The following is a 13,521-nucleotide window of genomic DNA, read 5'->3' on the forward strand; positions in this document are numbered from 1 at the left end:
CAAGGACACCTTGAGAGAGAGAGAGAGAGAGAGTGCTGGAACCCACTCTTTGCATTGAAAAAGGTTTCAACTTTCAACTTTGTCAACAGTGCAGTATCTGTATACGTTTTTTGTCACCCATTTTGGATCATCTTTTGTAGTTATTATACCCTCACTTTTTCAACCTCAGCATTGCTCTCTCTCTCTCCTCTCTTCCAATGTGATCAACTCTCTGATCTCTTGGACTACTCTGTGGATTCATCAAATGAAAATAGTTATATGGACTATGTGCTATTTTGTGTGATGCCGGTTGAGATATATGCATAAAGTTGGTTAGAATTTGCGCCAGATTGAGTCGTGCGGCACACTCGCGCTCGAGTTTTACCCGGTAACTAATTTTCTATGGTCACTCTAGCAATTATAAAAAAAAGAGTACTTTGTCATACTTAATAAGTAAATGACATCGACACGTAATAAAAGATAATATGTTGATCGATACTCTTCGGGAATCGGGTTAGTACTTGAATATGGCTGAGATTATTGAAATCTTGAATTGAACTTCAATTACTTTTATGGTGTTAAACCCTCTTCATTCTGTCTCTCTCAATTTTGATGACTATGTGAACATATGATTGCCATTACGCTCTGCGCAAAAACGAGGTTTAAGCAGGTAGTTAAGGATATAGCAAAAGCATTCCACTCAGAATCCTAGTCACAGCAGTCACTTACTTACAAGAGATGTGGTTTTAGTGGTGTATATATACAGTGTAGACACAAGCTTAAACACTAGAGCTTGTGTCGGTCTGACGTTTCAAATCTCTTCCCAATGACAAGGTATCGCCTCGTTTTCTCAAACAGAATGTCAAGAAAACAAAAGTGGATGAAAGGTCTCATCTCATCTGATTTCTTCTTGTTTACTGTCTTGCATGTAGAGTGCAAAAGGACCCTCGCGATTTATCCGAACCCATGTTCATGTAAAGCCCTCCTCTTGCTTCAGGATCTGCTGAAAAGCATGTGCCTCGAGGACTTCAAATCTTTCGAAATGGGAAAATGACACAAATAGTCTCGAAATTTTGATCCAATATATTTAATGTCATCCCTCAAATTTTACTTTGCTCAATGTGGTCTTCGATATATTGGTCCGATATTCGGTGTAGTCCATGAACTTTAAACATTTTCATTTAATTTATGGACTACACCGTGTGTTTATTAATAGTTCATGGACCACATTGAACGAATTAAAAGTATACGGACGACATTGCGCATTGGACCAAGATTCAAAGACCATATTGCGCAAATTAAAAATTTAGGTACAATATTACTCATTGAATTAAAGTTTAGTAATCATTTGTGTAATTATCTCCTTCCAAAGTGTACCGTCGCTATGTAATTATTATATGAACAGGAATGGGGCAATGCTTGGTGGGCAACCATCCTCGGGAGAATCCATCCCACTCTTCCTCTTTAAAGAAAACAACAAACGAGCAAAAACAACCCAAAAGGAGAAGGAGGCTTCAAAACCTCCTCTCCTCTCGCCTCATAAAAGGAGGACACCAAAAACACCGCAGTAAATGCTCCCAACTTGGGTCATGTCTAGTCACAAAACAACACATTACACCCATCACACGCTGTACACCCATTTTTCATGTTGTCACAAGTGTTGCCACAAGGGAGAGTGAGGGAGAGATGTTGAGATTTTCCTTTTCTCTTTTGTATTGATTGCTTTTGGGCATAAAAGAAAGGAGAGATGAAATAGTGAAAGATGACTGCACGAGGAGGGGTTAGGAACTTAGGACAGCATCCATCCCCATCCCCAATTAAAGCAAAAAAAAAAAAAAAAAAACAGAAATTAATTTAAAAGAAATGAAAGTGAAATCAGTCGCTATCACGCACCTCCTTCTCTTGAGCCAATTAAAACAGAGTGTATCAGAGCCCCACGTGGAAAGGCCAGGTACTGCATTGCCTAGTAGTATAGTACGGCACATGTCAACAAGATCGACCCTCCATTCGTTGACTAGGCAATTGCGGAGAGATATTTGTGGCTGATCAAAAAGGGTGCATGTTCCTAACCGGCTTTTGCAACCATTCCCCTTTATATGTCCATTTGGTACAGCTTTGATTTCATTGCTACCGCGGTATGCAATAATTACGCCATCATTTTGTTATGGTATGTAAGGGCGATCGGTTTTCAAGAGCGGGTATATTTTCAACCTGAAACTTGAAAAGTACTTTATCATGGTTAATTTTTGGTTTTTGCAATCGGGAATTGACCCTATTGACCTTAGCTAGGACTTTTTTTCCCCTTGTTTCGTTTTATGATGTATACAACATGCATGTGTCAAATATGAATATAAATCTTATTGCTTAAGGACAATATGTCAAACATATTCAATTTTAGCAAATTTTATTGTTTTTTTTTTAAAAAGAGTAAATGAACTTTCTTAGGATTATGGACAATCCGGTTCCGTTCCAGGTTTTGCCCTGAAACAGCCTTGCAGGTTCCAGGTTCCCAAATAAAACCGACCAATTCGGGGTATAGAATCGGGAACCGAACCAATCAAGGCTGATCTTTAGTTTTTGAAACTGGAAACTAGATCGATCCTCTTATGAACCGGCCCGTTCAATTTCCGAGTTGAATCGGTCTGGTTGCTCGCCCCTAGTAGCACGTGTATTTCGCAACACGAATCATAAAGTTGTTGCAACATCTCGAGAAACTGTGCTGCATTTGTTGAAGGCATTATAACTTTTTCCTCGACAAAATAGTAGCATTCAAATTTGACGTAATTGCGTGAGCCATGACAATGATCGAACAGCCCATTGGGCCGGCTAATCCATCACGCAAACGGGCCTGGATGAGGCCCATTAACTCACCGGCCCCACGCGTCCCTCGCCGTCGCCGTCGCCGTCGCCGTCGCCGCCTCCGCGTTCTTTCTCATCGACGCGACGGCCCACCCACCTTCGCTCAGCCGGCGTCCCTCGCCGTCGCCAATCATCGAGTCGCTTGTGCGGTGGCAGAGCGCCGTGGCGGCGAGGCAACCTGAACCGGGTCCGCGCCGTCCCTGCTCGCCTGAACCATCCGCGGACGCTCTGGCGATCCATCACCGCGTTCACTTCTTCGAGGCTCCTCTCCGACGCCGCTTCTCGGCCTCTTCCCGCGGCCGCGACCGGCGACTCTCCTCCTGCTTCCACCTCGCCCGGGTCCTCGATCCTCCGGAAGCTCCGGGAAGTCCGAGTATGACGCGAAGAGTTCGTCGTCCATTCGCTCGTCTCTGAAGGATCCCGAGCTGGTCAAGTTGTCCGCCATCGCCGATACACGGTCAGTTCGTTGATCGTTAATTCGTATCTTTCGTAAATGGCGATTTTCCCGATTCAGCACGCTTGCTTTCCTTCACTTGAATCCGACATTGTGTTCTTGAGCTGAGCAATGTGGAATAGATTTCGGGAATGTTGAGCGTGATCCTCTGCTGCTATCGGCAACTTGTTTGCATGGTCAAGTTTTATTGCTTCAAGTGGTTTAATCACGGGATGTCTGCATGCCTGATGATGGGGATGAGGTTTCAAGTTCACCACGCTCGGTTGAATTCAATCGCTTGAGACCAAACCTCCGGCAAAACTGCAGTTTCTGCAATCATTATAGTCGATAGACATCTAGGATGCAAAAAATTCGCTTGTATAGCGTGGCTTCCATCTGATGCATTGAACTCTTCTCTTCTTTTGTCAATGGCTCTTGTTATTCTGATTGTTCTTGTTTGGATATCATTGTTTTTCTTCTGGCTGAGATTGTTTGGATATAATTGTTGTTCGCTGTGAAGCCTGCGATACTTTTACTTGATAATTAAGTACTAGGTCGATGCTGCAAGTCCTTTTAGGAGGGTTTTCCTGGTTGACATTTGAATCACTGGGTAAGATGATCCCATAACATTTGTTGTGTTGGCATAATTAAGTATAGTTCATTACAGATTTTTTTTTCCTGATGAACATATGGACTTGAGTGATCCAAGTGTAATGTCTTCGTTGACTGAAGCGACATTTGCTCAAGATCATGATCAATTTTCGAGTCTTATCTGGATGTTTGTAACATTCTTTATCAGCAAAGGATTCGCAATTCATATCGATATCAAAATCATCTATTCATTTTTCAGTTGGATCATGTCCCTCTGATGGGAGAACTCCATTTCTCTGTCAAGTTTTTAACTCGTCCACTGCTTGATAAGACTCCCCTCATGGTTATCGTTTTTGTCCATGTAAAGACCAAAATGTTCAAATATTTGATCTAAGAATGCCTAGCTGGAACTTTCAGAGGATAACATCACAACTGGTGATTATATTGCCATCAATCCTAAATGTACCACACATACTCTTGCAAGTCCTGGGGTCAGCAAAATATCAATACTGTGATGCGTATAATTCTCTTCCGTTCTCTTTTTGGATCAGATTCTTGTGTTTTTCAATGTTCTCCTATCTTGCAGCTTAAGGTCTTTGGATCACTATCCTTGGGGCTACAGTATCCGTTTAGCAGGATTATGTATCATTTTAAATAAGAGTCTGATGATTTACATGTGGAGCATATGATTCCAGAACTCCAAAAGTGACGGTGCAGAGAACACAGGGCTAAATGTGAGTATAACATTGGAATGATAGAAGTGCTATAGCCTTAATAAGGTACTTGGGCAGAGACTTTGGCTTACAGTTTGCAACGTTTCCAGGTAGGTGTAGTTTCGTGTCTTTGGCTCACATGCAGTTGCATCACAATGACATGATAGCTTGCTCACTTCTCATGTAATAAGGGTGCAAGGTAATAAACCCAAAAAGAAGAGGTGTTAGAGTCATGGTATGGCTCAAATGTATTCTGCTGGAGGTGGTTAGCCGCAAGTGCTGTACTTTGTGGATGTAGGTTTCTCGAAAATATGGGGCTAACCCTATTGGTGGTGGTTACAAAGTTGACGTCTAGATCAGCAATTCAAGAGTCCTCCATGTGTATCTCTTGGCCTTTTTCTTTAGAAGGGGAGGAAAAAAGAAGGACAATTATGTATTCTTATTATTCCATCAGCCAAAACACATAAGTGTCTTGAAAGTTCAAGTGATTCATCCCATCCACAGAAAAGCTTTTTGAAGAACAAAGGAAGTTTGACGCAGTGATCACTTTGGAGGTACCTATTCTCTGCCCACATCACACACTAATTCGTTTTGAAAATCTTTTCTGTAATGTTTAACTTCGATGTTCTCAAATTCTTTGAAGATAGATTTGCTTCATTACTATGCCATCCTTCTAATTTTCTGCTTTTCAATTGCAGAATGAATTTTAGGATTCAGCAGCACCATCCTACCTTGCTTGTCGTGGGTGCTTGGTGGACATCGTGGATACAATAGATACTGAGAGGGTTTTCCATGTAAGTGCACTTGTGAATGACTAAAGGTAATAGAGCATGTAGCAGAAGCTGCTGAGTTTTGTAAGTCACTCTTGGCCTTGACTAGTCCTGAGGGAGCTACAGTGATTTCGACTACTAACCGTTCTATGAGAGCATATGCAACTGCTATTGTTGCTGCCGTGTACCTCCTCCGTGGGTATGTTTTTTTTTCCTCTCTCCTAGTTTTGAGCTAGTTTCATTCTCTTCTAGATATGATGGTTGATTGATTAGCTGACACAATCACATGAATTCCGAATCAATTTAGTTCGGCGACATCACTCGTTGGTTAGATCTAACATTTAACAAGGCAACGTACAAGGTACGCATCAGTGGTTGAGTTTCTTTACCCATGAATAACTAGTGTTGATCCTACAACTTTCTTCTATTAGTTTAAACCGCAATTGCATGCTTTCCGATTGATGCATGTTTTCACCATGCCTCAGTTTTTCTAATGCAATCAATATACTTTTGCCGAATCTTGGTCGTCCTTCCTCGGATTCATCCAGGTCAAAGGGACGGGTGGATCTGTGTACAGCCCCCTAGACAGGAAGGTGGTGGTCTCTTGCTGGTGATATTAGCGTGAATTTTATTGCTCTGGGAACAATAAACAGCCGTTGAATGGAAAATTCATGAGAAAAATCTGATGCTGTATTTTCCATCATGTATGAAATTAGATGATAATATCATTTAATGTGACGTAATAATAGTAATAATTTTTTTAAATTTAATTTTTTAAGCTAAATGAATTAATATGGGATTTTTTTCGATCAGTTTTTCTTGGGGACTAAAAATGGGCTCATGATGACGTGCCCATCCCATCAACGACATTATCATTTGATCCCAGAGAAGATGAACGTTTGAGTTTCTCGAGACGCTTTGGTTGTGTCCTACACGTCTCTTGACGGCCACTCAACGCGCCGCGAATACCCGTCCCTGCATACTCGCGCTCTGAACGGCGATGGCTTCGGGGTTCGGCCCACGTGTCGTTGTCGAAGGGCGAGTGGCGCCTCACGCGACTCCTCCGCTGAGGGAGCTTTCCTCCGGTCTTAGGCTCCGTGTGGGCCCCTCCTCCTGGGCTAAAGGCTTTTCGGGGAGGATAATGTACCCAATTAAAATGCCCACATGCTGACGGAATTGCCCCTCTCTTTAAAAGTTATTGGATTAGTTAATACGTTTATAAGTAAATCAATTATACGCGATTAGTTAATTTGAAAAATTGGTAAAATACGGTAAAATTTTGCACAGCGCAAGATCGAAATGTCTGTCCAAGTGTATTGGGCCATTCGTTTATGCTTGTTTTTTTTTTTTCCTGAAAAACGTTTGCTGATTGCAAAAATACCAAAACATGCATACTTAAATTTTAAATTTCGTGAAAAGATTATACGTAAATTTAGACCAACATTCACGTGTTTGAAATGATTTTAGATAACCTTCACAGGAAATTGCGTGAGCTGTAAATCATGAAAAAACAAAGAACTAAAAATAAAATTCAATCTAGACAACCGATTTAAAGTCCACCTTTTCGGTTTCATTTAGCTCGAGCTTCTTATCAAAGCAAAGTTCTCCCATATGAGGTCTTACGAACGAAGCCATGCTCTAGGAAATAACCTGCTAGTTACTGGTTGATATATTCACTACCGTTGTCACTTCGGAGAATGCGAAATTGAGTTCCGAATTAAGTGGCTATCGTGCGATGAAACATACGAAAGACAGACCCGACCTCATCTTTGTATTTCAATAAATATAATCAGGTCATTCTGATATAGTTATCCACAAATATGACAAATCAACGAACCGTGCGAAACTCGAATTAAAAGAGCGGCTCATTGAATAACGATAGTTTTCTCTTCTTTTTGGTTAGCACAAATAATAGTAATAATAATTTCATTAACGAGTATTTGGAACACTTGTCGAATACCCATTTAAAGAAAAAAAAATTATATGCACCGTCTCTCTCTTGTTAATCAACACATTGAAAAATCAAAACTTCCCCTTATTTAATACCATAAAATTGCCTCTTTAAAGTCGCGGATTACAGGTTTTTGAGATCTAGTAGGTCGAAGAGATGGCCAAAATGACCGACTGAGCCCGAGTCCAAACTTTTAGGGGTTTGGAATTTTCACGACTACTTCAAAATGTTCTGACGGGAATTATGGGCGACATATGCTTATATTCTAAATAATTCTTGTAATTAAAGGAGCAGATGGTAAATATGGAGGTCGAATCTAACCTCAAAACCTCACTTTCTCTTTGTTAGGCTGAATCTCAAATTCACTTAAATTTTTTGACCCAAAAAAAAAATACCCTTAAAACAAAAACCTCGCGATCCACGATCGATTTCCCACACTCCACTCCAACATATATATATAAAACTCCACCGTTCGCCGTCAACTTCTCTCCCTTCCCTCGACCTTTCCCCTTCGTTCCATTTTGTTCTTCCTTTAGCTTCCACAGTTCCCGGCTTCAACCGGCCGTTAGCTCCCTCCCGGAAGATGTCGAGCGCAGATTCCCGGCTCTCGGCTCGGGGCCGGCTGGCCGTCCTCTCGGCGCACCTGGCGGCTCCCATCGAGCCCGCGGCGCCGATCGTCGAGCCGAGCCGCGTCTCGGCTCAGTACCTGGTCCCGCCCCCCGGGAACCTCAGCGGCTCGCTGGCCGTCGTCGACGAGCGCACCGGCCAGAAGTACCGGGTCCCGGTTTCGGAGGAGGGCGCCGTCAAGGCCACCGAATTGAAGCAGGTTAGCTTATTACGATGTTGTGCGGAATTCGATCGTATTCGTGGATTTATAGGTTGCGAGATGAGCTTGGTCCGAGCTCTGAGAGTGTCTGATTTGGGCGAATTTGAAGTTTCGGTCGGGTAAATCGCGCCTGATCGCGTTGCCGATGGGCTTTTTTAAGGACGTAGTTGCCAGCTCGTGTTGTAGCATTTGTCTTTTTGCATGTTTATTTTGGGCGGATGTTGTGTCCTGACGTTTCGATGTCGCGCTTGTTACCGGCGATTCGACAGATAACAACTGGAAAGAATGACAAGGGGCTCAAGCTTTATGATCCTGGATACTTGAACACGGCTCCTGTTCGGTCCTCGATTTGCTACATCGATGGGGACGAAGGGATACTCAGGTACAGGGGCTATCCGATCGAGGAGTTGGCCGAGAGTAGTTCCTTCATGGAAGTGGCTTACCTATTGAGTGAGTGTTCTTTCTGCAATTTCTTTCTCTTGAATATCATTTTTTTTTAAACCTAATCTGAAAGATCCCCCAGCAAGCATGTATTGTCTGTTCATTTGTGACCCTTTGATGGGCACGATGAATTTTCTTTCATGAGATTTTGATCATGTTATGTCGGTTGAGAATTAAGTCTGTTTCCCATTGCAGTGTATGGAAATCTGCCTTCTGAAAGTCAATTAGCAGACTGGGAGTTTGCTATTACTCAACATTCGGCAGTTCCGCAAGGAATTCTGGTTTGTGCCCCATTCTCTCTGTCTCACCTTTTCCAGAAGTTCAGTACTACGAAATATAATTTGTGTAGTATGTTTCTTTCACAGTGGATCCTGCATTGCCTTGTCGTTTCCATTCTCCCACTCACCCTTTTCATCTCAAAAAGCAAAGGAGGAACTGATACACTTTTGCTATGAAAACTGGTGGTTTTATGCTAAGATTCAACTGTAGGATGTAATTCCGACCAAACAAAAAAAAATCTTTAGGCTGTAATTTAGCTGGTGATGGTATTGCTAGTGATATGGATGTTTTTTTTTTTACATTGGAAAATGTTTTGAGTGCCAACATGGCGCATGTTGTCGTTGAGTAAAACAGTTTTGATAATGCAATTTTTTTTCATTTAAGTTCAATAAAAAAATTCGTACTCTATGCTTTTTCAATTACATATCAAAGTGTCTTGTTACCTTTAGTAAAATTTAATGCCCAGAGGGCAATTGTGATTGTGAACAAGACCTACATATGCTTTACTTTGTCAGTCTTTAGATTGGTTGATCATGCTTCTAGCGATGAAATGTTTTGTCATGTCTTCCAGGCACTCTCTTTCTGATTTCTCCTTCCATTTCTGAACTCTTGAAATAAAACTCTGGCTCTTGCCATAAGTAGAGAAGGCTAGACCTATTTTGCATTAGGTGGTTGAGAGTAAGCACATAATATTGTTGCTTTCCAACGAGTGAGCTAGAGGGTGAACAACCTCCTGCTCTCTTTTTTTCCTTTTGATATAAAGCAAGTAAAATGCAATGATCTCATCAAATGTTTTAGACTATATGGAACAGAGATCCTCGATTACTCTCTCTGTTCTCTTGGTTTCTTTTCCCTTTTCAGCTTGACTGAGGTCCTTATAGGACTAAGCTTGTTAAGAGGGTGTGCTATAACTCTTACTTAGGGATGCTTGTGACTCATTTGTGTTTCATTGTGGGATTATTATGTTTCACTGAATCACTCTAATCCATGTTCTTTATGTAGGATATTATACACGCAATGCCACATGACGCACATCCAATGGGTGTACTTGTCAGTGCAATGAGTGCTCTTTCTGTCTTTCATCCCGATGCCAATCCTGCTCTTAGAGTAAGTTACTTGCAGGAAGCGTATTTTATTTGGAAAATGCTAGTCCTTGCAGTACTCCGCTCTCTCTGCTTTGCCATCATGATCTTGTGTTTATCATGTGATATTACCTCTAGATATTGCCTTGTGTATCTGTGAAATACTGATGTGCTTGTGACATTCGGTGTCTGATATAATTGTTTCCGAAATTAAAATGGTAGGTATGTGTGCCTGTTGAAACTTCTTCCGTTGACTTTCGTTAGACATTCCAATTAAAATTTGAGTTTTTAAAAACTTCGACCATCTTTCCAGTTCCATTGACGTTCCAGTTTTTAAAACCCTGTCTGTCCTGTAAAAAAGCTGTTGGATACTAGAATTGACATGTAGTTCGGCTTTTGGTCTTCAGGCCAGTTAAATGTGGCTTGTAGTTTGAGTTTCTGAAAAAGTCAATGCAAAATATCAATCTAATTAGTTTGCTAAATCTGAATAAGCTGGTCAGACGTTTCCTTACTCATATTTCGATTTATTGTAAATTTTTTTTTGTCTGAATGTTCATATAGGTTAGGGAGCTTTCTTTTTCTTAAAGTAGGGTGGGGTGGGGGTGGGGGTGGGGGTTGAAGGCGGTTTGGTTTGCTTGCCTATGCTAAGAGTACCTTTTCTTGGGTTTGCTTGCCTATGCAAAGAGCACCTTTTCTGCATGAACAAGATCTGCACAAACAAGATTTAGTTTATCAAATTTACGAAATTATCATACAAGTTATGCTCTTCAGTTATGTACAGCCATTATTCAATTATTCTGTTTACAGGGCCAAGATATTTACAAATCAAAGCAAGTGAGAGATAAACAGATTGCTCGCACTCTTGGGAAGGTTTGCTCTTAATCTCCTATTTTGGCTTTTCTGGGCCCTTCTATAGCTTCTCTTTTAACTTCATCTTATATGCTGCATATGAAAGCCTCAGCCTCAGTTGTCTAAGATTCACTCCTCTATGTTTGGCTAATATAAAATATTCTGTGAATGCAGGCACCAACTATTGCAGCTGCTGCATACTTGAGAATGGCAGGAAGGCCTCCAGTTCTCCCATCTAGTAATCTTTCTTATGCAGAGAATTTCTTATACATGCTGGATTCATTGTAAGTGTTGCTTTGTTTTGCGCTTTTAACTAATAAATGTTCCTTATTAGAGGTGAAGATAGAAAAAGGGAAAATGGGACTTATTGATCAGAGGAGAATTTTTACCGAATTTCAGGGGTAATCGTTCTTACAAACCTAACCCCCGGTTGGCACGGGTGCTAGACATCCTCTTCATATTGCATGCTGAACATGAAATGAATTGTTCAACCGCTGCTGCTAGGCATCTTGCATCGAGGTATTCATCTTTCGAGTCCTTACTGCAAGGAAACTTAAGTCATAAATTGGATGTATAATATTCTGCAACTGCTTGTGTAGTGGTGTTGATGTGTACACTGCACTTGCTGGAGCTGTTGGAGCTCTCTATGGCCCTCTTCATGGCGGAGCAAATGAGGTACTTATCTTGTCTGTTATATTATGATGAAGTCTGAAAAGGTCTCCTTTAGTAATGACATTCACTTTAACCAAAAAAAAAAAAAAAAAGAGGCGAAGTCTGAAACGGCTAAGTTGGACGCTTCTCTTGGACTTACTTTTCCTTGGTTTCTGTTTCACGAAGTAATGAATTGCCATCAGCTGAGGCTACTTATATTCCTGTAGGCTGTGCTTAAGATGCTGAGTGAAATTGGAAGTGTGGAGAACATTCCAGAGTTCATAGAGGGTGTGAAAAATCGGTAAGTTCATGGTTGAAATTGATGATCTCAGATGGCACGAAACATTGTAGTTGTGTTCATTGTTTAATTTGGTTTTTTTTCCAGGAAACGAAAAATGTCAGGCTTTGGTCATCGTGTGTATAAAAACTATGATCCTAGAGCAAAAGTCATAAGAAAACTGGCTGAGGAAGTATTTTCCATTGTTGGTCGGGACCCTCTAATAGAGGTAAGTTGCTCTGAATTCTCTTTCTCGAAGGATGTGTACCTTTTCTGCTACTGTCTTTCGGTATTAACAAGGAGAATACACTTATGTGGTTGTGAAAGATCATTTACATCAATCTCCTGTACATAAAATGGGCTCATTACCTGTTCATGTTTTTCAAGTTACTTTCTATGATTATGCTGCTTGTAACCCTTCACTCCACAAATAGGGAAGAAGTATGGAGAGATCTTTGCTATTATAGTCCTTAACTAATGATGCACTACTTCATCTTTGATCGATTTGTTTTGACTGAGTAGAAAGAAGTGTGTTTTTTCCTGTAAAGACAAAAGGTAATTTGACAGTGAAATTCGTCTTTCTTTGAAGATCGACACTTTTGTGAATTCTTTCTGAGAAGGAAAGAAAACCGTCATTGAAGCATCTGCTTTCCAAAATATACATATTAAGTACTGCCTACACATTCCGCATTAAAAACATGGTTTCGGTTTGTTCTCTTCAAACTTAAAGCTCTCATAACTTAGATAACTCTATGCTTGCAGCATTTATTGCTGTTCATATCGCCTCTCGACCAGTTGATTGTGTAGGTGGAGACAGCATGATCTTGATGATAAGAATAGGTTAAAAGATTTGTTAATGTGGAACAAGATTGCTTTGAAGTAACAATTGCAGAAAGGAGTTTAGGTATTCTGGAATATGCTGATGTGTCTACTCTGACTTTCGCTGCAGGTAGCTGTTGCTTTAGAGAAAGCAGCTCTGTCAGATGAGTATTTTGTGAAGAGGAAGTTGTACCCCAATGTCGACTTTTACTCTGGATTAATCTATAGGTACGTCGATGTCAGTGTGATGTTGTCATGCCTTTAAGGTTTAGGATGGCGGAATAATTAATTAATTCTGAAATTCTTTTGCAGGGCAATGGGATTTCCGACAGAGTTCTTCCCTGTTTTATTTGCAGTCCCTCGAATGGCTGGGTACTTGGCGCACTGGCGAGAGTCCCTGGATGATCCTGATACAAAGATCATGAGACCGCAACAGGTTAGCTTCTCTCCACAACTTACGCCGTATAATCTCTGAACCTAACCCTAACGACTGTTTTCTCGTCTTTGGTGTTGATCAAGAAAGTCCCAACCCACTCAGTTTAATGCGATTTTGTCGTCTGGTTGCTAATTTTCTTCCGGTCTCCTTCTCAATCATTAAACTCCTGTGATCTCTCTGGTCATTTAGGTCTACACGGGAGTGTGGCTGCGGCACTATATGCCCCTTCGAGAGAGAGCGGTATCCACCGAAGCCGACAGGCTCGGTCAGGTGTCTATCTCGAATGCTTCGAGGCGGAGGTTGGCTGGATCGGGAGTTTAGCTTATTAGCCGGGAGCCTTGGATTTTCCTTAAAAAGCTGGAAGGGATAACCAAGTGTGTCTATGTAAACCTGTATGGAAACCTAGCGGTATATTTCTTGAAGATGCTCGTTCGTAGCAACGCAATAATTGATTTACACTATTGATGAATATGACTGATATATTACTTTAGTGATTAAAGTTGAGAATTATTTGGAAATTGATTTTGCTCAGAAATGATTTTTTTTTTTTTATATTTGGGAACTG

General features: G+C 41.0%; 1 protein-coding gene and 2 long non-coding RNA genes across 3 annotated transcripts; all 3 read left to right on the plus strand.

Annotated features, from left to right (window-relative positions):
• Window positions 1–2,897: 2,897 nt before the first annotated feature.
• On the plus strand, window positions 2,898–4,782 carry LOC130140985 (uncharacterized). The gene is made up of 2 exons (XR_008818942.1): window positions 2,898–4,596; window positions 4,686–4,782. It is a non-coding gene; the product is annotated as an uncharacterized LOC130140985 (long non-coding RNA).
• A 250-nt stretch (window positions 4,783–5,032) lies between these two features.
• LOC130140986 (uncharacterized) lies at window positions 5,033–6,586 on the plus strand. The gene is made up of 2 exons (XR_008818943.1): window positions 5,033–5,129; window positions 5,286–6,586. It is a non-coding gene; the product is annotated as an uncharacterized LOC130140986 (long non-coding RNA).
• Window positions 6,587–7,771: 1,185 nt separating this feature from the next.
• On the plus strand, window positions 7,772–13,439 carry LOC115682719 (citrate synthase, glyoxysomal). Its single transcript, XM_030607024.2, has 13 exons — window positions 7,772–8,122; window positions 8,392–8,572; window positions 8,759–8,844; window positions 9,845–9,949; window positions 10,732–10,794; window positions 10,948–11,057; window positions 11,173–11,292; window positions 11,373–11,448; window positions 11,652–11,725; window positions 11,810–11,930; window positions 12,651–12,748; window positions 12,833–12,956; window positions 13,146–13,439. The coding sequence occupies exons 1-13, from the start codon at window positions 7,880–7,882 to the stop codon at window positions 13,275–13,277; spliced, it is 1,533 nt and encodes a 510-aa protein (XP_030462884.2). The 5' UTR covers window positions 7,772–7,879; the 3' UTR covers window positions 13,278–13,439.
• The last annotated feature ends 82 nt before the right edge of the window (window positions 13,440–13,521 follow it).

This window comes from Syzygium oleosum, unplaced genomic scaffold (assembly GCF_021117445.2).
Source record: "Syzygium oleosum isolate NSW1041296 unplaced genomic scaffold, Sole_v2.1 Sole_v2.23, whole genome shotgun sequence".
Classification (NCBI taxonomy): domain Eukaryota; kingdom Viridiplantae; phylum Streptophyta; class Magnoliopsida; order Myrtales; family Myrtaceae; genus Syzygium; species Syzygium oleosum.

What these genes read in the sequence shown, in the direction of transcription:
- LOC115682719 (XM_030607024.2), top strand. Translation starts at nt 7,880, where the DNA reads ATGTCGAGCGCAGATTCCCGGCTCTCGGCTCGGGGCCGGCTGGCCGTC. An exon ending in AGGCCACCGAATTGAAGCAG is followed by an intron (nt 8,123 to 8,391) that starts GTTAGCTTATTA and finishes GCGATTCGACAG; the next exon opens with ATAACAACTGGAAAGAATGA. An exon ending in CAGTTCCGCAAGGAATTCTG is followed by an intron (nt 8,845 to 9,844) that starts GTTTGTGCCCCA and finishes TTCTTTATGTAG; the next exon opens with GATATTATACACGCAATGCC.